The following is a 27,613-nucleotide window of genomic DNA, read 5'->3' as shown; positions in this document are numbered from 1 at the left end:
AAAATGACGAACATACTCGCTCGCGCGTTCTTCGCTGCTTTCGGATTGGTATAAATAAAAATCAAGATTTCATTTATATCGTTTGAATTTCGAAGGTAGTTGCATGTAGTTGAAGGTAGTAGCGTTTTCCATGTCAGTGTCAGTGTGTCAGTGTCAGTGTGTCAGTGTCTGTGTTTTCCAGCTAACCAGTATGTTCGTCATCTTTCGTACGTCCGACTATTTTCAGTGTTTATTCTCGACGGAATAATTGCGGAAGCAGAACTGGAAGTTTGGTTGTACATCAGTGAAGTAAGACAAGTTTGTTCCAATGCTGTCGCTTTGGTATTTTATTGCAAATTGTGTTTCATGTACACACGTTCCTGTTACGGGGCGCTCAGAAGCATGGGGCAGAATTGCCCCTTAAGATTGAACACGGACGCCCCGAACGTTGTGTTAGGTTTTTCTATTGTTTTGTAAAAAGCTTGCGCTTTTAGGAACTGGAATTTGACATTAAAATAGAATAAAATAACTTGTGTGTGAGCTTATACTATTTAACATGGTACCAGGAGTGAGGTAAACAGTTACTTATCGCTTAGAAGACTTATCGTGTGAAGCATTCCAGGAGCTTGTGTTAAAATTACGAGTGAAGTATTTCAGAAGATCGTGTCTGATTGAAAATATGACGGACCATGAGCAAGCGACAACCTCAACGGCATCTCAGCCTTCTCAGGAGGTTAAAGTGGTGCAAATTCCGGTGAATTTGCCAATGCCACCTCAGCTGGCCATGACCGGTAACCTGGCAACGAATTGGAAACGGTTTTATCGTGCTTGGCGCAACTACGAACTTGCCGCACGGCTGCGGGACTCTAGTGACCCTAGTACAAACAAAGAGCTGCGAACAGCGACTTTGTTGACGTGCATTGGAGCTGATGCTCTGGATGTCTTGGACGGTTTGGATTTCGCGAATGAAGAAGAGAGAAAAGACATCGATGTTGTTGTAAGTAAGTTGGAAAAGTATTGTATTGGAGAAACAAATGAGACGTACGAACGGTACTGTTTTAATAAAAGAGATCAAGAGTCACACGAAACGGTCGATGCTTACTTCGCAGTCCTTCGCACATTAGCCAAGACATGTAACTTTGGTAATTTGGAAGACAGCTTGATAAGAGATCGTATTGTTATGGGTATTAAGGACAACGCCACACGAAAGAAATTATTGCAAGTCTCAAAGCTTACCCTGCAACAAAGCATAGATATAGTTCGGTCTTGGGAGAAGACGGCGAAGCAACTCGAGTCGATGAAAGCTGAAGATGAGAAAGTGTTGGCTGTTAGCAAAGAACAGCACAAAGAGCAGAGGAAGCCAGTTGAGAAAAGAGCTGACGAAGGGCTAATAAGGTGTAAATTTTGCAGTAAATCTCATCTCAGAGATAAATTCAAATGCCCAGCTTTCACAGTGTAAAAGAAAGAACCACTTCGCAGTCGTCTGCAATGCTCAGAGAAGACCATTGACCAAAAGAGAGCCAGTATCCGGCATCAATACGGATACAGACTCGTCAGAAGGAGAGTATATAGCTCTGGTGGAGACCAAAGAAGAGGTGGGTGCTGTTAACTCTGATCAATACACCCACAAACCAAGTGCCTCCTTGATGATTAACAGAACACTTGAAAGTTTCCAGCTTGACAGTGGAGCAACAGTAAACGTACTATCTAAAAGAACACTGGCAGGGTGTTTCCAAAAGCCTATCGAGAAGAAGTTGGTGAAGACAAACACAACTCTGGTAATGTATAATGGGTCAGAAGTGAAGCCTATTGGAAAGACAAGGCTCCAAGTTATCAATCCTAAGAATAACAAGAAGTACAGCATAGAGTTTATGGTTGTGGAAGAGAATTGCAAGTCCATACTTGGGGCTAAAGCCAGTCAGCTCATGAACTTACTTGTTGTTAACAAAGAGAACATTTTTACAACTACGCCGAGCGTCAAAGATGCACCCAAGTTTATCACCAAAAAGTATCTCATTAAGGAGTATTGGAACAGTCCAAGGTCAAGGAACTTTACCCAGGGAACTGCATCTAGAGATTGATGAAACTATTTCCCCAGTCCAGCTCCCAACACGAAGGATTCCACTGGCTGTAAAAGACAAACTCAAAGCAGAGCTTGACCGACTAGTTGACACGAATGTCATAGCTCCAGTGGATACGCCGACGACCTGGATATCGGCTATTGTTGTTACAGTCAAGAAGAATGGGGACATCCGTTTGTGTATTGACCCCAAACCATTAAATAAAGCCCTCAAGCGTAACCATTACCCTTCACCCACCATTGATGAGATCCTACCGGATTTGGCCCACGCTCGCTGTTTCTCAGTCCTTGATGCCAAGAACGGGTTTTGGCATATCCAGCCTGATGAGGCCAGTTCATATGCAACAACCTTTGGCACTCCATGGGGTCGGTATCGGTGGTTGCAAATGCCCTTCGGCATATCACCCGCACCTGAAGAGTTTCAACGACGTGTGAACGATATCTTGTTGGGTCTACCTGGAGTCAAAGTCATCGCAGATGACCTTCTTGTTTATGGCAGTGGTGCGACAGATGAAGAGGCATATCTCGACCATGACAAGAACCTCAGGGGTTTGATGGAACGGTGTAGAGAGAAGGGTCTCAAGCTCAACCCTGACAAGATTCAACTTCGACTCGAAGAGGTTAGCTACATGGGCCATCGTCTGACATCGAATGGACTGAAGATCGACCCCGAGAAGACGAAGGCCATCAGAGACATGCCTGCCCCCACAGACAAGTTGGGAGTACAGAGATTGCTTGGCATGGTGAACTATGTGCAAAAGTTCGCCCCTAAGTTAGCTGAGATCACTACACCTCTACGTGATCTGATCAAGCACGGACATGAATTCCGGTGGGAGAAGCATGTGCATGGGAAAGCGTTGGAGGAAATCCGACAGATGCTCTCAGAACCACCAGTGCTACGGTTCTTCGACCCTGATGTAATGCCAGTCCTGCAGTGTGATGCATCCATGAATGGTCTTGGGGCCTGCCTGTTACAGAACAACCAACCAGTGGCATATGCGTCAAGGTCGTTAACACCAACCGAAGTACAGTACGCTCAGATAGAGAAGGAGATGCTGGACATCGTGTATGGGATGGAGAGATTTGAAAGTTATCTGTATGGTCGACACGTAAAAGTAGAATCAGATCATAAACCACTTGAGTCAACCCTAAAAAAAGCCTACTAAGTGCACCAAAGCGCCTACAACGTATGATGCTACGACTCCAGAAGTTTGAGCTCGAAGTCGTGTACAAGAAGGGACCACTTATGTTTATGGCAGATACGCTAAGTCGAGCAACTTCCCACCAGCCCAATGTCGAAGGACCAGGAGAGACCGAGGAAGTAATGATCATGCAGGACACAAGATCAATAACGGAAAGAGAAGTAGAGCAAATTGACATGTTGCAGAATCTAGCAGTAAGAGAAACTACTCTAGCCCAAATTAAAAGCACACAGCGGCAGACAGCAACCTGCAGGCACTGGTGAGAATTGTGAAAGAAGGGTGGCCAAACACAGAGAATGAGGTGTCTCCAGCATTACGAGTGTATTACCCGTTTCGCGACGAGTTGACCGTACAAAATGGAGTTATCTTTAAAGGAGAGAGATTGATTGTGCCTGAAGGATTGAGAGCTGAAATGCAAGAGAAACTTCACTACAACCATGGTGGGGTACAGGCTACACTCAGAAGAGCCAGGGAAGTATTCTATTGGCCAGAATGAACAAAAACATTGAGGATCTCATCGCAAAGTGCAATATTTGTGCGCAGTACCGAACAATAAACCAGAAAGAACCTCTTATGAGTTCTCCAGTCCCAACGCGTCCATGGGAGTCGATTGCAACAGACTTGTTTGAGTTTGGAAACAAAGATTATCTTGTTACAGTAGATTACTACTCTAACTTTATAGAGGTGGATAGACTGTACTCGAAGACCAGCACTGAAGTAATCCACAAATTAAAGGCACACATGGCAAGATACGGGATACCGGAGAGGGTAGTCAGTGACAACGGTCCTCAATACAGTTCCCGCGAGTTTCAGGTTTTTGCCACACGCTATGAATTCGAGCATGTGACCTCGTCGCCTCGATATCCTCAATCGAATGGGAAAGCGGAAAGTGCTGTGAAGATAGCAAAGCGAATTATGAAGAAAGCGTTGGATGCGAAAGCAGATCCGTACCTGGCAATACTAGAACACCGGAACACGCCATCGGAAGGTATGACTACCTCGCCCGCCCAACGATTGTTTGACAGGAGAACAAGATCCCAAATTCCAATCTCGCGCCAACTGCTTGAGCCCACCTGTACGCATTCAACAAAGCAAGAGCTGAAAAAGGCAAGAGCTAAACAAGCCTACTATTACAATAGAGGATCCAAGAAGCTTACACCACTCAAGGTCGGTGATGCGGTTCGTATGATGCCCGAGAAAGGAAAGGATAGGTGGAGGAAAGGGACGGTGAAAGCGATTGTTAGTCCAAGGTCGTATATTGTGGCAACTGATGATGGAGGAAACTATAGAAGAAATCGCAGGCATATCCGGAAAACTGCAGAGCTAGGCGATTCAGAAGCAGATGTAGACGGAGAGTTGCCAGTGCAAGAGCAGGATACACCAGGCCAGCAGCAGGAGCCTGAATCTGAAGAACCAATTCCTCAGCCACCTGTAGAGCACACCACTCCCAGGAGCACAGTGAGAACATCAAATAGACAAACACGTAGACCGGCATATCTTGAAGACTACGTGACTGAAAACTAATATAAGTATGATGAAAAACGTTTATGTTTAACTCAGAAAGAGGGAGATGTTACGGGGCGCTCAGAAGCATGGGGCAGAATTGCCCCTTAAGATTGAACACGGACGCCCCGAACGTTGTGTTAGGTTTTTCTATTGTTTTGTAAAAAGCTTGCGCTTTTAGGAACTGGAATTTGACATTAAAATAGAATAAAATAACTTGTGTGTGAGCTTATACTATTTAACAGTTCCTGGTATATAAAAAAATTGATTAAGACACCTTAACTGATACCAGAAATGAATAACACATCCGTTGATTGAAAACAATACTCTATAATTTTATATATGTATTCTTTTAGATGTTTGCCATGGCATATGGATCAGAAGTTGACATTCAGGACATGGACAACATCACCGCCCTGATGGAGCAAACAATTGAGTGCATCAGCGAAGTACATCCTGAATTTATGCAAAAACAAAAATTCCATATGTTGCTGCACTTACAGGATGACATGAGGAACTATGGACCACCTATTGGTTTCTGCACTGAAAGGTATTTATAACTCTATCAACTCTATCAAAGCTACATCTTAGCTTACATAGTCGCTCTTAATACTATATCAAAGCTACATCTTAGCTTAATTGCTCTTAATGCTTATATATGAAAATATACAATGCTTTCATACCTTAGATTTGAGGCATTTAACTCCATCATCAGACAATTGAATATCTTTTCCTACCGCCAAGCCAGTAGCAAAGATATAGGAGAAAAATTTGCAAAGCGCCACCAACTTAAGTTCTTGATCAGTGGGGGATACTGGAAGAATGGCAGCAACAGGTACATCTCTATATGGCATAAAACACTGTATGTAAGGCATTACAGCCTGTTGTGTGTTGTACTTGAACATTGTGGTTATTTCCATTTTAGGAGATGTGCTTCAAAAGAATTGATCCAAATAACCCAGCAGCCAGCTTTTCAGAAATTTATGTACCAGGTGGAACCAAAAGCATCAGGCTTAATGCACAAGGAAATTTACCAGCCTGGAAGCCTACGTCTGGTAAGTTCTAATATGTGGTACATACCATAAGACATGTTGACATAACAAGCTTTGCCAGGGAGCTTTGCCATTTGTCATTTACTCAGCTTCACAAATTAACTAAAAAGCAAATAACTCTTTAAATTTTCACCTAGGGAAATTGCAAAAATGGAAAGATGCGCATTGTCACTGTAGACATTCTGCCAACCACACAGGTCACAGTTCAAGAAGATATCAACATGCAGAATGTGAACTTGCAACCAAAGTGCAAAGAATTCAAAGCATGTGTCGCACAAGACAAGAGTCTTATACATAAAGGAGACGTTTTTGCATACTACAACCGTAACAATGAGGTATAAACATTGTAAAAATTTAGATTTTGTCAACAGCTCTGCATTTTCACCACACCGGCAGCATAATTGTGAATAACGACTCAACAATTTGTATACTATTACTAATAGTTTTGTACCACTGATGTATGTGGCACTCATCAGATAAGTCAGCCTACTCATTGATTAGTATATACATTATTTTCATAGGCTTGCTTTGGAAAATTTTGCACATCAGTACAATTTTCATTGGATGGTGTTACAGAAAATTGGGTGCTACTTGCAGAGTTCAAAAAGAAGATTGATGATAATGGCAATATAGTATACGGGAAATTCAGATCACCGTTGCTTGAAGAAACAGAAACAAAAAGATTGATACCATCTACAGCCTTGTTGGAGAAAGTAAGTGTGGTACATAACTGTGACTACCAATGTGGATTTGTGGATGCCGAGATGCCTGTTGTAGAGGAAAGAGAAGTTACCAACAAAGATAAGCATATATTTGAACATGACCAATCTAACAAAGTACACATGTTAATGTTCCCTCCGAGCAACAACGTGGCGTCGTTGACAGGTCGTCATTCCCATTAAATGGAACTTCGGCGGGAAAATCCAATATGACGCGTAATACGAACCCTACGTGTTTTCGTTGCCTTAGACCAGGACACTTCGCGAGGGATTGTAGAGCAGCAAACACAACCCGAACAGTTACATTCAATGGAGTGCAACCAGGAACACTTGCACAACAACCAGCTTCCCAATGAATGGGAGAAAGATAACTTTATAAATAATGTAACCATGGAAAATTTTAAATCAGGGGAGTCGTTGAATTGTGTTAATAGTTTTGTTAATGTTGAGAAATTGGACATAAACTCGAGTTCAAAAGTGAAAGGTCGCTTACGAGAAAATATTTCATTCTGGGAAAGCATTGGTGCAAACAATTGGGTACTAAAAATTATTCGGGTAGGGTATTCCCTGCCATTCATTGACATGCCTAAACAAGTGACACTAGCTAATCACAACAGTGCACTTGGGGCATCTAACTTTGTGTCAAAAGAAATTGAGAAACTTTTATTGTCAGGAGCATTGGTCGAAGTTAAAGAACAGGAGGTGACAGTGTGTAGTCCATTGGGAGTTGTGTATAATCGTTCTGGGAAACATAGACTGATTTTAGACTTGCGCTATGTAAACAAGCACTTGCGATCTTGTAAGTTCAAGTATGAGGATATTCGAACAGCAACAACCCTATTCACCCAAGGGGACTGGTTTTTCAAGTTTGATTACACCAGTGGTTATCACCACATAGAGATTTTTCCTCCCCATACCACTTTTCTTGGTTGTTCGTGGAAAGTTAATGGATCTCAAAATTTTTTTAAATTTACTGTCTTCCCATTTGGCCTATCGACCGGTCCATATGTATTTTCGAAGATACAACGAGTTTTAGTGAAGCACTGGAGAGGGAAAGGTATTAGAATCTTTACATACCTTGATGATGGTGCTGGAGCTGAGTCTAGCAAAGAGGAAGCTCAGAAAACATCTATGTTGGTGCAGCACGATGTGGCACAGAGTGGGTTTGTAGCCCATAACGACAAGTGTCAATGGGAACCCTGTCAGTCAGGCGAGCTGCTGGGCTTTATTATGGATCTGCAGTCAGGTACATTTTCTGTCCCCCCAAAAGAGTGGAACATCTTCGAAGGGTACTTCAGGAGATTACTGTACAGGAGTTCATCACGTCTGCAAGAAACCTTTCACGTCTCACTGGGCTTTTGGTGTCAATGGGGCTGGCACTGGGACCTGTAGTGCGCCTTCGGACCAGGGGGCTATACAGACAATCCTCCAATCCCTATTTTGGGATATTGTATCTACAATTTCAGACGAGGCCAAGAGGGAAGTTCAGTTTTGGACAGAGAACTTTAATAATAGTGGTTACCCCATATGGTCTCCCAGTCCAAAAACCGAAGTAATAACTTACTCTGATGCCAGCAATACAGGCTGGGGTGGTTATGCTGTTCAGATTGGTGAAATTTCAGCTACTGGTTGTTGGTCGGAAGCCGAGGCGAAAGAGAGTTCAACATGGAGGGAGATCAGAGGAACTAAGTTGGTATTACACTCATTGCTGAGCAAACTTTCTGGCAAGGAAGTGCTACACAGGACGGACAACATGAACACAGTACGTATCATGTCAGTGGGAAGCAGGAGGCAAGCTCTACACCAGGAGGCCATTGAGGTATACAAACTTTGCCAAGCTAACAACATTCGGTTATCAGTAGAATGGGTGAGTCGTGATGAAAATGAGCTGGCTGATGCATTATCAAGGATAGACGATGCAAATGACTACAATCTAGACCAATGGCATTTCTCCAACTGGAGGACCGTTGGGGTCCCCATACTGTTGATCGCTTTGCAAGTGTAAAAACCAAGCTATTGCCCCGTTTTTGCAGTCAATTCCTAAACCCGGGGTGTGAGGCAGTGGATGCATTTACTGCCAATTGGGCAGGTGAGAACAACTGGATTTTCCCCCCACCATATCTCATCCCACGAGTGCTACAACGCATGGCTGCAGGAAAAGAAACTGGAACAATAATTTTACCAGAATGGCATTCAGCTCCATGGTGGCCTCTATTAGTGACAAAGGAAGGATTGTGGAAAACCTTTGTAAAAGATAGCTGTACATTTGAGCCATACGATGGTATCCTGGTCCCTGGTTCAGCGGCAAGCAGCCAATTTGCATCAGGCATACCTGCATATTCTATCCTCGCGCTGCGAGTCCAGTTCTTTTAGGGGGTATAGCATTGGTGAGTACTTGTCTGGGACAAATATCAGGCCATGAGGGGTAAAGATTACTTGCTGGGGGCAACAAATGCCTGTTATGGGCACGAAATGCCTGTTAGGGGCAAGAAATGCCTGTTAGGGGCAAGAAATGCCTGTTATGGGCAAGGAATGCCTGTTAGGGGCAAAGAATGCCTGTTAGGGGTAAGGAATGCCTGTTAGAGGTAAAGTATGCCTGTTAAGGGCAAAGAATGCCTGTTAAAGGCAGACTGCCTGTTAGGGGCAAAGAATGCCTGTTCGGGGAAAAATACTTGTTATGGCACAATGTTGCCTTTTAAGCCATTTAACATGCATGATTGATTGTGTTTTAAGTTGTGCGACGTGCTTTAGAGACGGTTTTACTACCAGCAACTATTAATCCTGCACACTTCGAAGACCCAGAGTTGGCTGAATTGGCTCGCGTTCTGCCTGGTATCTTAAGCCGTGTTTACACGAAGGGGCTGACATTTACCTGACATTTGCCCGTACCTGAGAAGTACCTAACCAAGTTTTACAGGGTGTGTTTACACCAGTTACCTAACGGGACTTATATAAATCACGCAACATAAAGTACTGTGAGAAGAGTATTAAAATATAAGTTTGCAGTTCTTTGTTTGTTTATTTCGTACAAACTACAAAGACTCGTAAAAGAATACGACGTATAACTGGGATTACTGGCAAACAACGATTTCATGCAAAATTAAAAAATATATGATATATATTCGGCAACGGTTCCGAAATTCGCCATGTGGCTAATTATCAACTCTGAATTTCCCCATAATTTTTGCAAAATCGCGCTAAAATTCTAAGACCGCTAAATGCTGACATCAAAGACTCGAATTTACGTTTGTTGTCAAGGAAATTAGCTTCGATTACACTTGGGTCAATGAAAATGTGTTTACACCACCAGAGTGACCTGAGACTTACCTAGGACTTACCTAATATCATGTTTTCAGGCCACCTCTAATGCTTGGCCTGAAATCATGGTCTTAGGTCGGTCCTAGGTCGGTCTTAGGTCAGTCCTAGTGCGTTTACACTACAGGACTAACTGCTTAAGTTAGGTCTTAGGTCAGGTATAGGTCTCTAGTGTAAACACTGCTTTAGTTCAGGACAAGGCAGAAAAAACGGTATCTACATATGTGAATGCTTTTGGCAGATGGAAAGAATGGGCTATGCATCATGACGTGGTGGCCTTGCCAGCAGACCCGGTAACTTTTTCCTTGTATTTAGTATATCTAATCCAGCAAGTTAGATCCATAGCAGCCATTAACTCAATTGTTTATGGTGTTAGCTGGGTTCATAAAAAGAGTAGGTTTGACGAGCTCTCGCAGCAGCCTTTAGTAAAGCAAGTTGTGGAAGCAGCACGGCGGATCCTGGCTAGACCTGTAAAAAGAAAGGTTCCTCTGGAAACGGACATGGTACGCAAGTTAGTGCAACGGTTGCAGCAAGGAAATCTTGCGGAGCTCCAGTTAGCAACACTAATTGCGTTAGGATTTTTTGGGTTTCTTCGCTGGGATGACCTTAGCAATCTCACATTTGACAGCATACAATTTGAAAGATCTCATATGGCTTTTTTTTTGGAGAAACGGAAGAACGACCAATTCAGGGAAGGCTCGTGGGTCTTCATTGCTAACTCCGACGTGCAACCTTGCCCAGTAGCTGTAGTAAGGAAATTTGTAGAACTGGGCCGACACAAGGCTGGGTCCAAGCTATTTCGGCGGGTCCAGCATACAAAAAATGGCTGGAAACTCAAGGAACAAGGAATGTCTTATAGCCGTGCCAATCAGCTACTGAAGGAGGAGTTAAAGAAGGAAGGGTTATGCAACAAACGCTACAGCATACACAGCCTACGTTCGGGTGGAGCATCCGCAGCAGCAGCTATAGGTGTGCCTGATCGGTTATTCCAACGACATGGCGGATGGAGAAGCGAGACAGCAAAGAATAATTATTTCAAGGAATCGCTTGACTCATTATTGCTTGTGACTAAATCTATACAAAATCAGCGATGACATTACTCTATGAACTAGAAACTCTTTGACATTGTTAAGTTTGGTTATAACAATTGGACACGCTCTATGCGTTTTGCTTTGCGAGCAAGGCATCCCACCCGGCAGTGTGTGTGAAGTGTGATTTTCTGCTGGCTGAGGCACGAAAGAGGCAGAAAATGTTTTTCATACACACTGCTGGGGGGGAAGGCTTATCTACAGGGGGTCGGGGGGGGAAGTTCAGTTTTTGTTTTGCTAGCAGGCCTGACCTAAAATCCCCACCCACCCACCCTGAGCAGTAATTCAGTTATAATTGTAGGGTTTTGTAAAAACTAAGTTTTAGTTAAGGATGCAATGTAAATGATGAGAGATGAGGATTTATTAAAGGTCAGGGGCGAGCAAGGCATCCCACCCGGCAGTGTGTGTGAAATTATGATTGCACATTTTAATACATCACTGAACACGTTGCACATATTTCACATGTTTAGGGTTAACAAATTTTTAAAAATTGATTCACAATGACATCTTATATTCAATGTTTTATATATTTAATAAGACATTTTTACTCAAATGAAATATATGGTATCAGCCTATTACTCGTACTCGTTGTGTACACACAAGAATAATTTTAGAGTTTACACTCACCTTCGGTATTAACCTGCACTTTGTAAAATTGTTTTTAATATCTTGTAAATGTTTATATTTGTTATAAAGTACACAGCTCAAACTTTCTATCAACATGTTGTTTGTTTGTTCTTTGAAACCCCCCCCTGGAAAATACGCAAGTGTATTTTTACTCGCGGCGCCCAGTTTGTAGCAAGCTTGATGAAACAATCTTGTTACAGATAGAATTTGACAAGTTGCTACAGTATATTTTCAACAAGCTTGCTACAAGTTGTTCACAACCTTGTTACAAATTGTTAACCCGCTTGCTACAAACGTGTTACTAACAGCTTGCTACAGTATTGTCACAACAGTCTTGCTACAAGTTCGTCAACAAGCCCCCAAAAGTCCGTCGCAACAAGCTGTTATTGCCAGTGCGAAGACATCCTGTTGACAAGTTGTTGGGACAGATTTGGGACAAGTTGTCTGCAGGCTTGTTACAATTTGTGCGTTTTTACGTGTGTACTCGCACTTTGCTACACACCTAAAAATCTCACATGTTGTTGACAACTTGTTAGCTCAACAAGCTTGTAGCAAGCTTGTTGACAAGTTGTAACAAGCTTGTTGAGACAACAGGTTGTAGCAAGCTTGTTGACATCAAGCTTGCTACAACTTGTTGGCTTGCAGACTTGTAGCAAGTTGTTGGAACAACTTGTTCCAAGCTTGTCGACAACAAGCTGTACCAAGCTTGTTGGAGCAACTTGTTGACAAGTTGTTATAGTCATCAAGTTGTAACAAGCCTGTCACAACAAGCTTGTACGAAGGCTGCGCGTGACAATGCTGTAACAAGACAGTTCCAACAAGTTGTAGCGACATTGTTAACGGCAAAGGTTTTCCGATAACAACAAAATCAATTTGAACTGGGCCAAATATGATTTTATTGATCATTGCCATTCATCAAATGGCAAAAGCAAGATCAGCGAGCTTTTAAACACTTTAACACTCTGCAACGAAGTTCATAACTTCTTTTAGTAATAAGATTTGAAAAGAATCCGAATTCCTTGAAAACATTACAGATAAACATTTCCTTGTTTCAAGGATATCTATAACCGTTGAACCGTTGAGGAAGTGACGATTTCAACGGAGTAATCTCATTGGTTCAGACTCTGTTTAAACTATGTATAAGTGATCTTATTGGTTGAAATATACGTCAGTATATTTGCAAATTTCCCTGCTCTTTTCAAGAGTTCACTGATTCACCTGGTCATTGAGCTATCTTTGTGCCAAAAAGGCAACTTAAAAAAGTTTGAAGAATACTACAGTTCGACGTTTTAATAAAGGTATGTGCGTTTAATTCATCCAAATATTTAATATGGCGTACACAACGCCGGCAACACAATTTATTATAGTACACAAGCTAGCCTTTTAAAACTATATAGTTTTTAAAATATTTGTTGAATTTATTGCTTTTTATAAACATTGAACTGTTAGTTTCTGTGGATATTTATCAAAATCGAAACTTTGCCGGTTTTTTGTATTCAATAATTCAAATATTTTTAATGACGAGTAGGTGTGCGGTAAAGTGCAAAATTTCCTATTTTTAATATCTGTGCGTATGTTTTTAGCATGCTCTGATTAGAAATAAAATATATATTTACGTATTATGGTAATAAAGTATTTGTACATTACTTATTTGACATTAGACTTGGATGGCAAGCAAGATCCTCGCCACAGGAGACAGGATGGAGTTTCCTCAACGTATTTGCAAACCAGTTTCCTCAAAAATTTGCATATTTTTTAAAGTAACTGATTCCTGAAGCCAATTCAAGCCATTGTATATTATACTTTATAGGAATTTGATTATAAAACTGGAGCTAAACTGAGGTATTGGCCGGAAAGTCGTATCAAACAAAGTGAATTATAGGAAAGAGGTGCAGATAGCTGTTGATTCTTGGGATGACGAAGTCAATTCAACAAGTGACTGAAATACTGGTGTTATACAAGAATATTCATGCACCAGGTTAATTTTTACCGTATGAATGCAAAGAAACTTTTCTTACGAACTGATTATTAGGCTATATACTCAGAAAGGAAAATACATATGTTCTTGTACTGAGCCTTTAGTAATCTTGGTACTTCAAGTGTGAAGTTTGCATGTATTTAAGTGCTAACCTTTGAATTTGTTTTTAAAATAATATGATTTTTACATTAAACTTTGTGTTGTTTGTTCTTTGTTTCACAATCTCCGGGAAAACACGCGTGTTTTCAAGCGAGATTTAATGCGCGGCCATGTTTGCAGCAAACTTGTCGCGACAAGCTTGTAACGGCCTTGTTATAACAAGCTTGGAACAGCTCAAGTTCAACAAGCTTGTAGCAAGTTGTTGTCAGACTTGTAGCAAGCTTGTTGGCAACAATCTTGGTACAGCATTGTCACAACAAACTTGCTACAAGTCTGACAACAACTTGCTACACGTCCGTCACAACAACTTGGGACAAGCGGTGCGAATAAATCTTGCAACAAGCTTGTTGAAACGAGCTTGCGACAAGCTTGCTGCAGGCTTGTTACAACTCGTGCGTTTTTACGTGTGTACAGTTAAGTAATATTCCCCTCACGTGCATGGAGCATGTTTCACGTGCACAGTCAGCATACACACGTAAAAACGCACAAGTTGTAACAAGTCTGCAGCAGACTTGTAGCAAGCTTGTTCCAACAAGCCGATATCAGGTTGTGTTCGCACTGCTTGTCCCAAGCTTGTTTGACGGACTTGTAGCAAGTTGTTGTCAGACTTGTAGCAAGTTTGTTGTGACAATGCTGTACCAAGGTTGTTGCCAACAAGCTTGCTACAAGTCTGACAACAACTTGCTACAAGCTTGTTGAACTTGAGCTGTTCCAAGCTTGTTATAACAAGGCCGTTACAAGCTTGTCGCGACAAGCTTGCTGCAAACATGGCCGCGCATTAAATCTCGCTTGAAAACACGCGTGTTTTCCCGGAGATTGTGAAACAAAGAACAAACAACACAAAGTTTGATGTAAAAATCATATTATTTTAAAAACAAATTCAAAGGTTAGCAATTAAATACAAACTTCACACTTGAAGTACCAAGATTACTAAAGGCTCAGTACAAGAGCATATGTATTTTCCTTTCTGCATGAGTATATAGCCTAATAATCAGTTCGTAAGAAAAGTTTCTTTGCATTCATATGGTAAAAATTAACTGGTGGCGGTGCATGAGTATTCTTGTATAATACCAGTATTTCAGTCACTTGTTGAATTGACTTCGTCATCCCAAGAATCAACAGCAAATGGTTTGCAAATACGTTGAGGAAACTCCATCCTGTCTGCTGTGGCGAGGGTCTTGCTTGCCATGAATGCCATCCAAGTCTAATGTCAAATAAGTAATGTACAAATACTTTATTACCATAATACGTAAATATATATTATTATTTCTAATCAGAGCATGCTAAAAACATACGCACAGATATTAAAAATAGGAAATTTTGCACTTTACCGTACACCTTATCGTCATTAAAAATATTTGAATTATTGAATACAAAAACCGGCGAAGTTTCGATTTTGATAAATATCCACAGAAACTAACAGTTCAATGTTTATAAAAAGCAATAAATTCAACAAATATTTTAAAAACTATATAGTTTTAAAATGCTATCTAGTGTACTATAATAAATTGTGTTGCCGGCGTTGTGTACGCCATATCAAATATTTGGATGAATTAAACGCACATACCTTTATTAAAACGTCGAACTGTAGTATTCTTAAACTTTTTTAAGTTGCCCATCCGTTTTAACTGATATTTCAACGTTTATTAAACTTTTAAAGGCTTAAAAAACAAAGGTTTTGGCACAAAGATAGCTCAATGACCAGGTGAATCAGTGAACTCTTGAAAAGAGCAGGGAAATTTGCAAATACACTGACGTATATTTCAACCAATAAGATCACTTATACATAGTTTAAACAGAGTCTGAACCAATGAGATTACTCCGTTCAAATCGTCACTTCCTCAACGGTTCAACGGTTGTAGATATCCTTGAAACAAGGAAATGTTCATCTGTAATGTTTTCAAGGAATTCGGATTATTTTCAAATCTTATTATAAAAGAAGTTATGAACTTCGTTGCAGTTGCAGAGTGTTAAAGTGTTTAAAAGCTCGTTGATCTTGCTTTTGCCATTTGATGAATGGCGATGATCAATAAAATCATATTTGGCCCAGTTCAAATTGATTTTGTTGTTATCGGAAAACTTTTGCCGTTAACAATGTCGCTACAACTTGTTGGAACTGTCTTGTTACAGCATTGTCAAGCGCAGCCTTGGTACAAGCTTGTTGTGACAGGCTTGTTACAACTTGATGACTATAACAACTTGTCAACAAGTTGCTCCAACAAGCTTGGTACAGCTTGTTGTCGACAAGCTTGGTACAAGTTGTTCCAACAACTTGCTACAAGTCTGCAAGCCAACAAGTTGTAGCAAGCTTGATGTCAACAAGCTTGCTACAACCTGTTGTCTCAACAAGCTTGTTACAACTTGTCAACAAGCTTGCTACAAGCTTGTTGAGCCAACAAGTTGTCAACAAGATGTGAGATTTTTAGGTGTGTAACAAGGCCGTTACAAGCTTGTCGCGACAAGCTTGCTGCAAACATGGCCGCGCATTAAATCTCGCTTGAAAACACGCGTGTTTTCCCGGAGATTGTGAAACAAAGAACAAACAACACAAAGTTTGATGTAAAAATAATATTATTTTAAAAACAAATTCAAAGGTTGGCAATTAAATACAAACTTCACATTTGAAGTACCAAGATTACTAAAGGCTCAGTACAAGAACATATGTATTTTCCTTTCTGAGTATATAGCCTAATAATCAGTTCGTAAGAAAAGTTTCTTTGCATTCATATGGTAAAAATTAACTGGTGCATGAATATTCTTGTATAATACCAGTATTTCAGTCACTTGTTGAATTGACTTCGTCATCCCAAGTATCAACAGCTAGCTGCACCTCTTTCCTATAATTCACTTTGTTTGATACGACTTTCCGGCCAATACCTCAGTTTAGCTCCAGTTTGATAATCAAATTCCTATAAAGTATAATATACAATGGCTTCAGGAATCAGTTACTTTAAAAAATATGCAAATATTTTTGAGGAAACTGGTTTGCAAATACGTTGAGGAAACTCCATCCTGTCTCCTGTGGCGAGGGTCTTGCTTGCCATCCAAGTCTAATGTCAAATAAGTAATGTACAAATACTTTATTACCATAATACGTAAATATATATTATTATTTCTAATCAGAGCATGCTAAAAACATACGCACAGATACTAAAAATAGGAAATTTTGCACTTTACCGTACACCTACTCGTCATTAAAAATATTTGAATTATTGAATACAAAAAACCGGCAAAGTTTCGATTTTGATAAATATCCACAGAAACTAACAGTTCAATGTTTATAAAAAGCAATAAATTCAACAAATATTTTAAAAACTATACAGTTTTAAAAGGCTAGCTTGTGTACTATAATAAATCGTGTTGCCGGCGTTGTGTACGCCATATCAAATATTTGGATGAATTAAACGCACATACCTTTATTAAAGCGTCGAACTGTATTATTCGTCAAACTTTTTTAAGTTGCCCATCCGTTTTAACTGATATTTCAACGTTTATTAAACTTTTAAAGGCTTAAAAAATCAAAGGTTTTGGCACAAAGATAGCTCAATGACCAGGTGAATCAGTGAACTCTTGAAAAGAGCAGGGAAATTTGCAAATATACTGACGTATATTTCAACCAATAAGATCACTTATACATAGTTTAAACAGAGTCTGAACCAATGAGATTACTCCGTTGAAATCGTCACTTCCTCAACGGTTCAACGGTTATAGATATCCTCGAAACAAGGAAATGTTCATCTGTAATGTTTTTAAGGAATTCGGATTCTTTTCAAATCTTTTTACTAAAAGAAGTTACGAACTTCGTTGCAGAGTGTTAAAGTGTTTAAAAGCTCGTTGATCTTGCTTTTGCCATTTGATGAATGGCAATGACAATAAAAATCATATTTGGCCCAGTTCAAATTGATTTTGTTGTTATCGGAAAACTTTTGCCGTTAACAATGTCGCTACAACTTGTTGGAACTGTCTTGTTACAGCATTGTCACGCGCAGCCTTCGTACAAGCTTGTTGTGACAGGCTTGTTACAACTTGATGACTATAACAACTTGTCAACAAGTTGCTCCAACAAGCTTGGTACAGCTTGTTGTCGACAAGCTTGGAACAAGTTGTTCCAACAACTTGCTACAAGTCTGCAAGCCAACAAGTTGTAGCAAGCTTGATGTCAACAAGCTTGCTACAACCTGTTGTCTCAACAAGCTTGTTGAGCTAACAAGTTGTCAACAAGATGTGAGATTTTAGGTGTGTGAGATTTTTACCGCTTTAATTTATTCATTTGCCCAGCCTTGCATGAGATCGGTCACGCTAAAATCAACCATGCATTTAATCCTCTGCGCGCAATGAAATATTTGTCACTTTTAGGGGTCGCGCGTTGCTCCCACCATGCATTATTTTTCCTGAAACTTTGACAGTTTATTAAAAAGCTTTCCTACTTTTAGACAGTTAAATAACATCTCAATTTCAGCTTCACATTTTTGCGCGCAAGCCCTCTCAATATCAGTGGAAAGGAACCACCCCCCCGGTAACATAATTTCGTTAATGAAAAACAAAACTTAACCTAGGTTTACCAGATAAGTCTTAACTATCTCTAGGAACACCAAAAATTGCCAAATTCTGCAAAATATCCTGAAAAACGGAAATTTTACATTTGGGACATTTTTTTTGATACACCCTGTAGTACACAAGCTAGCCTTTTAAAACTATATAGTTTTAAAAATATTTGTTGAATTTATTGCTTTTTATAAACATTGAACTGTTAGTTTCTGTGGATATTTATCAAAATCGAAACTTTGCCGGTTTTTTGTATTCAATAATTCAAATATTTTTAATGACGAGTAGGTGTACGGTAAAGTGCAAAATTTCCTATTTTTAATATCTGTGCGTATGTTTTAGCATGCTCTGATTAGAAATAATAATATATATTTACGTATTATGGTAATAAAGTATTTGTACATTACTTATTTGACATTAGACTTGGATGGCAAGCAAGACCCTCGCCACAGGAGGCAGGATGGAGTTTCCTCAACGTATTTGCAAACCAGTTTCCTCAAAAATATTTGCATATTTTTTAAAGTAACTGATTCCTGAAGCCATTGCATTACCAGAAATTTGGGACATTTTGCGTCCGCGTTCGTGGGCAGCGTCCGCTTCTTGACCCAGGGAATTGGTGAAAATTTCATAAAATGGCTCGATGGTATAATTATGCAATTATAATTATGCTTCAAATGTATATGGCCGGATGCTTAACACACTGAAGAATTATGAAATTTCAAACGCTGTGGGAACCGTGGCGGTAAAAAATACGAAGATATTTATGAGTTATATCGGTAGCTATATCACAACCAAAGACATTTCCAACTCCGAACTTTGCATCGTCCAAAAGGAAAGTGGTGTATTTAACCAGATTGTAGAGCATGTTTACCGATATTACTATGGTTTATATAGCCGAATCATTCAAATTGGACTTGTATATAAATCGCACTCAGGAACCTAGAGGATTTGCTAGTGAGTGGATATATTTTGTTATAACTCTTCCTTTCTGAGCGATTTACAGAATTCGAACTCCGAACCAAGAAAAAAACACACATAGGAAGCGTAATTTAAACTTTTGTGATTAAGCCATATTGTTTCGCATGAAATTTGGCCGCCATGTTTGTTTTTATCAAGACGCCATCTTGTCCCAAATTTCTGGTAATGGTATATTATACTTTATAGGAATTTGATTATCAAACTGGAGCTAAACTGAGGTATTGGCCGGAAAGTCGTATCAAACAGAGTGAATTATAGGAAAGAGGTGCAGCTAGCTGTTGATTCTTGGGATGACGAAGTCAATTCAACAAGTGACTGAAATACTGGTATTATACAAGAATATTCATGCACCAGTTAATTTTTACCATATGAATGCAAAGAAACTTTTCTTACGAACTGATTATTAGGCTATATACTCAGAAAGGAAAATACATAATTATGTTCTTGTACTGAGCCTTTAGTAATCTTGGTACTTCAAGTGTGAAGTTTGTATTTTATTGCTAACCTTTGAATTTGTTTTTAAAATAATATGATTTTTACATCAAACTTTGTGTTGTTTGTTCTTTGTTTCACAATCTCCGGGAAAACACGCGTGTTTTCAAGCGAGATTTAATGCGGGCCATGTTTGCAGCAAGCTTGTCGCGACAAGCTTGTAACGGCCTTGTTATAACAAGCTTGGAACAGCTCAAGTTCAACAAGCTTGTTGCAAGTTGTTGTCAGACTTGTAGCAAGCTTGTTGGCAACAACCTTGGTACAGCATTGTCACAGCAACCTTGCTACAAGTCTGTCAACAACTTGCTACAAGTCCGTCACAACAACTTGGGACAAGCGGTGCGAATAAATCTTGCAACAAGCTTGTTGAAACGAGCTTGCGACAAGCTTGCTGCAGGCTTGTTACAACTCGTGCGTTTTTACGTGTGTATATAAAGTGATCCGAAAGGTTCAAGGTCATTCTATATTTGATTTCGTCGAAGCAAATTCGGAAGTTTTCAACGGAGGTTTTCACTGAGATTTTGTTTATTTTTTAAAGGTATTGTACTATTCAATTTGTATTTTTATTTTATTCGTACTAACATGAGTAGTACTGTTCCACATATACTGATTTTCGGCCATTCGTTTGTTCGCCGTTTACGGGACGATTTGGATAGCAATTTTGATCCCCCCGCTAAACAAAATTTTAATTTGGCATCGTCAGGTCATGTTAATTTGCACGAAATTGGCGGGTGAACGGTAGATAAGGTCTTTCAATACGATTTACCTTTCCTTAAAAGTCAACGTCCGGACATAGTGGTCCTAGAAATGGGGACAAATGATCTATCTGTGTTGTCTCCCGAGGCGGCGGGCTCTCGTTTGGAAGAACTTGTTGCGTTTTTAAAGCACGACTTGCATGTTGAGACGGTCGCCGTGTGTCAGGTGATTGACAGCCGGTGTATCCGTCATTTGCAAATCCCTGATGCTGAGTTTAATAAAAGAGCGGCGCTTTTACGTCAGTATTTGTCAGTTGTGCTTGACAATATGCCTGGTGTTTTCCTTTGGGAACATCGCGCATTTCACAAAGCTGGCCATAATCAGTTGTTGTCCTGTGATGGGGTTCACTGTAATCCGCAAGGACAGTTCATTTTGTATAAAAGCTATCGGGGAGCAATCTTGAAAGCTCTCTCCTTTTTAGCTCGCCTGCACTTTAGTGCAAGAGAGCTATTGCTATAGTCTTGGCGTCCGCGTCCGCGTCCGCGTCCCCGTCCCCGTCCCCGTCCCCGTCCCCGTCCCCGTCCCCGTCCCCGTCCCCGTCCCCGTCCCGTCCCCGTCCCGTCCCCGTCCCCGTCCCCGTCCCCGTCCCCGTCCCCGTCCCCGTCCCCGTCCCCGTCCCCGTCCCCGTCCCCGTCCCCGTCCCGTCCCCGTCCCCGTCCCCGTCCCCGTCCCCGTCCCCGTCCCCGTCCCCGTCCCCGTCCCCGTCCCGTCCCCGTCCCGTCCCCGTCCCCGTCCCGTCCCCGTCCCCGTCCCCGTCCCCGTCCCCGTCCCCGTCCCGTCCCCGTCCCCGTCCCCGTCCCCGTCCCGTCCCCGTCCCCGTCCCCGTCCCCGTCCCCGTCCCCGTCCCCGTCCCCGTCCCCGTCCGCGTCCACACTACATGATAAGTAGAATGTTAAGATGCCACTTTTATTTTCCCATTATTTTCAACTTATCTACTTAAGGAGTCTATCTGTTGCAAAAGAACCATTTACCAGGGGGGAGTGAACATTACAACAAAATATAATGATAAGGTCAATGTTAAAATGCTATATTTTTTCTATACTTTGGCTTTATATCAGAGGAATCATTATCAATATAAGTCATCAATATGCATTGTGACTATTTATTGCCATTTGGTACACATTTATACAATAATAAAGAGAGTTTTGCTCAAAATTATCAAATGATAAGGTGAATGTTAAGCTAATTAGCATAATAATAAGGTCAATGTTAAGATGTTATATTTTTTAAATATTTTGGCTTTGCATCAGAAGATTCATCATAAATATAGCTCATCGATAAGTCTTGTGACTATATGGTGACATTTAGTACACATTTACACAAAAATAATGGCAATTTTGTTCAAAATTATCAAATGATAAGGTGAATGTTAAGCTAATTAGCATAATGATAAGGTCAATGTTAAGATGTTATATTTTTTAAATATTATGGCTTTACATCAGAGGAATCATCATAAATATAAGTCATGGATATGCATTGTGACTATTCAGTGCCATTTGGTACACATTTATACAATAATAAAGAGAGCTTTGCTCAAAATTAGCAAATGATAAGGCAAATGTTAAGCTTATTAGCATCATGATAAGGTCAATGTTAGAGTCATCCAGAGCTATCACGCTCATTACGATTTTCAGGGCTATTGTGTAGGGATTAGGGCTTGTACTATATCGCGTATTGTCTAGTGTATTGTCTGGCTTCGTACTTGTGTGTCTTGTTCAGATCTGTGTGACAGAGCAAAATTTAGGCCACGGTTACTTCGACGGGTAAAATATATGTCTAGATGGGACAAGATCGTTTATTAGCTGTTTTCAACACACAGTGGGTTGGCCAGCGTGTTTTATGTACTTTTGCCTATTTTTATGTCGGCTACCTTTGTTGTATGCCATTCACTAAAAACTGTATTGTCTTTATTACTTTCACATTAGAATTATAGTTATTATTCATTGTCTGTCTATATAATTTCCATCGCATTAGCGTTTTACTCGCGCTGGTAGCTGCCTGTCGAGTTTCTTCCTAGATCATCAATCAACAATCATGCCTGTCACCCGACCAAGCACTAGAATTCAACGCCGTGCCCGAACGACACCTTGGCCTCAAAGTCAACGGCATCAAGTTCAAAATCAAGCTCCAACATCAGCCTCACCCAGGAACGACACTGTGGTTTCTTCGCCTTCTGTTTCTGGCTTGAACGACGACAACATCGCGCGAATTGCAACTGCCGTGGCCCAAGCTGTGGTTGGAGTCAATGGCAATACGGACGCAGCACCAGCCTTCCTCGTCAACGTCGCCGTCGGAAAGAAGGGAAGTACCAGTTAATTATAATAGTTCGGAGGTTGATGCCCAAGTGCAGGGGCCAGTGGCATCAGCCTTGGAACATTTAGCGGGTGAGCCAAACATAAGTCTGGCAGTGGAACGTCCACGTCCTTTATGCACTGACTTTAATTCAATTGCCATCCCTATTGATGCTCAAGTTAGCGCAAAGCTAAAAGCAAAAATTTGGGCCAATGAATTCGTTGAATTGGGTTCCCTACTCAGTCCAAAAGGGGGCGATAGCCGTTATCAGTTATCTGTTAGTCAGCATGAAGGCTCAGTTCCCACACTGTCTTTGGAACCCACTAGTAGAGTTAAACCTATAAACACCATTGAGACATGGACGTCCGCTTTCCAGATTTTTGTTGGAGTATATACCAGCAAATTCCCCCAGGAGGCACCTGCATTAATGAAGTATTCTGAGGTTGTTCGAGATTTAGCTGCCCGCGGCGCCAACTGGCGATTTTACGACACGCAGTTTCGATACTTACGCCAAACAAAATTATAAGATATGCCGTGGGGGACCACTCATTTTGAATTGTGGATTCGGGCTCAAAATTTTAATCGCAGCACGAATCGTTCTGCCCCTGGACCCGCACAATCTCAGTCCGCCTCGTCGGGGATATTTGTCCCTCTGGGTTTCTGTCGTGTCTTTCATAGAGGGTTTAAATGCTCGGGTTGTTCTTTTAAGCACGCTTGTTTTAAATGTGGATCTCCACATCCGGCCAAAGCATGTAATTTTAGTCCCTCAGGCCAGTCATTTAAACCTTCTGTGAAATCAGGCCAAGCCGCTACCGGAAATACTCCCAACTCCCGTAAAAATTAATTGTTTAATGCCTTTGTTGCAAGGATATGATGCTGCAATTGTTTTAAAATTATTTGAGGGTTTTAATTACGGTTTTCCCCTTCATTTTGAGGGCGTTCTCCACTCGTTTTGTTCTAACAATTTAGCTTTGGCGAATCAGAATCCTGAGGTGGTTAGTGCTAAACTGGGTAAAGAAATTGCGGCAGGTAGAATTGGAGGGCCATTTGACCGCATCCCATTCCCCAATTTTCATGTTTCACCATTAGGGGTTGTACCTAAAAAAGTTCTGGGTGACTTTCGGCTAATTCACCATTTATCCTTTCCAAAAGGGTCATCCATCAATGATGGTATTTCCTCGGAAAATACTTCGGTTTCTTATAGTCGAGTAGATGATGCCATTGCCATTATTAAACGTTTGGGGCGAGGTTGTTTTTTTGCGAAGACTGAAATTAAGAGCGCATTCCGGATTATTCCCATACGTCCTAGCGATTACCCCTTATTGGGGATTTCAAGGCAAGGCAACTATTATTTTGACCGCGCTATGCCGATGGATTGTGCATCTTCCTGCCGCACTTTTGAAATGTTTAGCACCGCCCTTGAATGGGTAGCTAAGACGCGTTTATAAACATACAGCATATTATTCATATCCTTGACGACTATCTCATCGGAGGCGTATCGTACGACCAATGTTGCGTTGCTTTACAAAATTTTATAGCTCTGTGTAACTATTTAGGGGTGCCAATTGCCCATGAGAAAACAGCCGGCCCTTCGAATATCCTGACTTTTGCCGGTATCGAGCTTGACACAACAGCGATGGAAGCTCGTTTACCCAATGATAAAATCGTCAAAACGGGATCTATTCTTACCGAAATGCTTAAAAGGAAAAAGGTTACTTTAAGAGAGGTTCAATCTTGAATTGGCTTGTTAAATTTTGCTTGTACTGTAGTAGTACCAGGACGGGCTTTTTTGCGTCGCTTGATTGACATCACTAAGGGGATCGCTCTGTCTCATTATTCTATCCGATTAACAAGGTCCTTTAAAGCCGATTTAAATCTTTGGAAATCTTTTATTGACGATTTCAATGGCCGCTCGTTTTTTCTTTCTGACAATTGGTTCCCATCCGAGTTTTTAAATTCATACACTGACGCAGCGGCTGGATTTGGCTTTGGGGCCATATTTGGAAATCACTGGTGTCTCGGTGCTTGGCCCGAGGATTGGAAAAAGTTAAACATTGTTATTTTAGAATTTTATCCAATCGTCCTAAGTGTACTTTTATGGGGTCACCTTATGCAAAACCAACGCATACTATTTTACACAGACAACGCAGCATTGGTCGAGATTATCAATAAGATCACCTCTCGGGATCCCACCGTGATGACATTTGTTCGCCGTTTGGTGCTGGCTTGTTTAAAATTCAATATTTTATTCCGTGCCAAACATGTTCCAGGTGTAAAAAACATTCGGGCTGACGCCTTGTCACGTTTACAGGTTTCGAAATTCTGATCGCTAGCATCCGCGAGCGTCCATTCGTCACCAACGGTGGTTCCCTTCCAGCTTCTACCACGCAATTGGCAGCTATAACTTCCACTCTCCTCCAATCAAGTTTGCAGCCGTCGTCAGTTCCAACTTATCGTCGTGCTTGGCGTTTGTACCAACAATTTTCGCACGAGGTTTTTCACTCAGCGTCAGTTTCGATTCTTATTTCACCGCCAGACTTGAGTTCATTTATTGCTTTTATGTTCCAGCATAGGTATGCCTCTTCGACAGCGCTTACGTACGTTTCGGCCCTGGGTTACAGTCACCGCCTGGCCGGTTACTCTGACCCTACCAAAGTTTGCTGGACTATAGAGCTTTTGAAAGGCTATAAAAAACAGGCAGTAGGATGGATTCTCGCTTACCAATTACCTTGCCGATACTCCGCAATGTTTTGCTACATATACCCTCTCTTAGCTCGACCGCCTATGACGCTAAGCTGTTTAAAGCCATGTGCACCACTGCCTTTTTCGCTTTTTTGAGAGTAGGTGAGATTACTACCTGCACTAGGTCGTCATCCGTGCTCCATATCAACCAGCTAGTTAAGATTGTTGACCCCACGAATGCTGTAGTCGGGTTTAAGATTACGTTTCTGGAATTTAAGCATTCTTACAGCCAAAGCCCAGTCGACATAACGTTGTATTACTTGATTATTTAGCTGTCCGCGGTTTTTCCAAAGGGCCTTTGTTTCGACTGAGTTCGGGTTCCGCCGTTTCTCGTTCTTTCTTTATATACCAACGTCTTATCATTAGTTTTTCGGTCCTGTGGCCTAGATCCCTCCAGGTACAAAGGACACAGTTTTCGTATCGGGGCGGCCACTTTCGCGGCGGAACGGGGTTTTTCTGATACCCAGATACGTGCTATGGGGCGCTGGCGATCGGATGCATTTCGCAAATACATTAGAGCTCCTAGTTTAACTTCTTCGTCTCTGTAACTATGTGGAACTGACGGGGGCTGCCTTCTGTGTTTAGCAAGGCAAACGGCCATGCGCTATATTGTCGTAGTTGAAATGCGTAATTGTGTCTGTCGTATAGCTGATGCAGGGGTTAGGCTAGCGACTGCATGATGAGTAGATGATAGGTGTCAAGGTAGCAATTGCCTAGAAGAAGTCGCTCCGTGTTCTAATGCAGGGGCTAGGTTCAGGGTCGGCTTCAGCGCAATCGCGTTTTCCGGGGTACCATTACGTTTAAAACATGATGATGCAAACAATGTGAAGGGTAGTTACTCTACTATAGATTTGCGAATATATATTGCGTAACCTTTCCCGTTTGTCTTGCTTTCTATTTTTCTTCTTTTCTAATAATCTAGTTTTGCCAGCGTTTTCCGAGCCTGATGGGGTGGGGCGGCCTCCTTAGTTCAGTCGGCTGGTGGCGTTTTTTATCACCCCACCTTTTCTGTGCTGTACTAAAATACGAACATTGTAACAATTAGCTATAATTTGTTACTTTTGGTTGAATTAAATTGGCATGTGCCCTGGCACATTGCCATTATTTTATCCAAAAAGTGTCATTGTTTATTGCAGTTGCATGCCTTTAATTTGCCCAGAAAACAGAGCTCACCAGTCTCGGAAACCGCCAGCACTTCCTATAGGGTTCGTAGTTGAAACGGAAGCGATACAATTGCAAATTCTTTTACGATTGAGTATGGAATTAGCAACCATCAGGGGTTATACACAAGATGAATTGTAAAAAATTCAGCCCTCGTAAAATTTATGCAAGAAATTACAAACACTCAAAGGATGCTTTTAGATCTGATCTTAGAGGCTTACCATGGGAAGATATTTTGTCTGGTGACCTTAATTCGGCATAGAATACTTTTAAAGATCTAATTAGCAGTATTGTGAATAAACACGCCCCGATGTTTGAAAGGAAAATAACTGGCAGAGATTGTCCTTGGTTAACCTCAGAAATAAGAAGTAAAATAAATCATCGGGATGATTTACTTCGAAAGGCTAGAAAGTCAAAAACCCAGAATGATTGGGATAATTACAAACATGCGCGAAATTTGACCACATCTGCTATACGAAAGTCGAAAGCCAACTATCTTTTTTTAAAGAAACTTCAAAGAGTCCAAAAGATTTCTAGTCTAGGATTAAACGGACTTATCCAGTAAAGGACAAAATTTCCGCTCCTAAATCTTTTCTTATAAATAATTCAATGACTACTGATAAATTATTCATAGCAAATTCATTCTGTGAATATTTTGGATCAGTTGCAAAATCTCTTCAAGATTCAGTAATGAAGTTATGTTTCCCTACAAGGAAAACCTATTCCTTTAATTTCCTCACAGATTTTGTTAATCCTTCAGGTTTGAGATTCCCTTTCCAAGAAGTGAATCAACAGCAAATTCTCCAAATTGTGAGGTCGCTTAAATCATCAAAAAGTTCTGGACTTGACGAGATTCCGCCAAGATTGATAATTGATGCAGCTGATGAGCTAATAGTCCCTTTAACTATGTTGATAAATTCTAGCCTCCACTCAGGAACATTTCCG

The 27,613-nt window shown here is 41.0% G+C and overlaps 1 protein-coding gene across 1 annotated transcript; it reads left to right on the top strand.

The window, feature by feature from the left end:
* The first annotated feature begins 4,698 nt into the window (after positions 1-4,698).
* On the top strand, positions 4,699-7,789 carry LOC114542821. The gene is made up of 6 exons (XM_028562244.1): positions 4,699-4,790; positions 5,121-5,314; positions 5,453-5,599; positions 5,690-5,819; positions 5,954-6,151; positions 6,338-7,789. The coding sequence occupies exons 2-6, from the start codon at positions 5,121-5,123 to the stop codon at positions 6,716-6,718; spliced, it is 1,050 nt and encodes a 349-aa protein (XP_028418045.1). The 5' UTR covers positions 4,699-4,790; the 3' UTR covers positions 6,719-7,789.
* Positions 7,790-27,613: the final 19,824 nt, after the last annotated feature.

This window comes from Dendronephthya gigantea, unplaced genomic scaffold, assembly GCF_004324835.1.
Source record: "Dendronephthya gigantea isolate DGI-Jeju-01 unplaced genomic scaffold, DenGig_1.0 000402F, whole genome shotgun sequence".
Taxonomy (NCBI): Eukaryota; Metazoa; Cnidaria; class Anthozoa; order Malacalcyonacea; family Nephtheidae; genus Dendronephthya; species Dendronephthya gigantea.
This window is presented reverse-complemented; position numbering and strand designations above follow the sequence as displayed.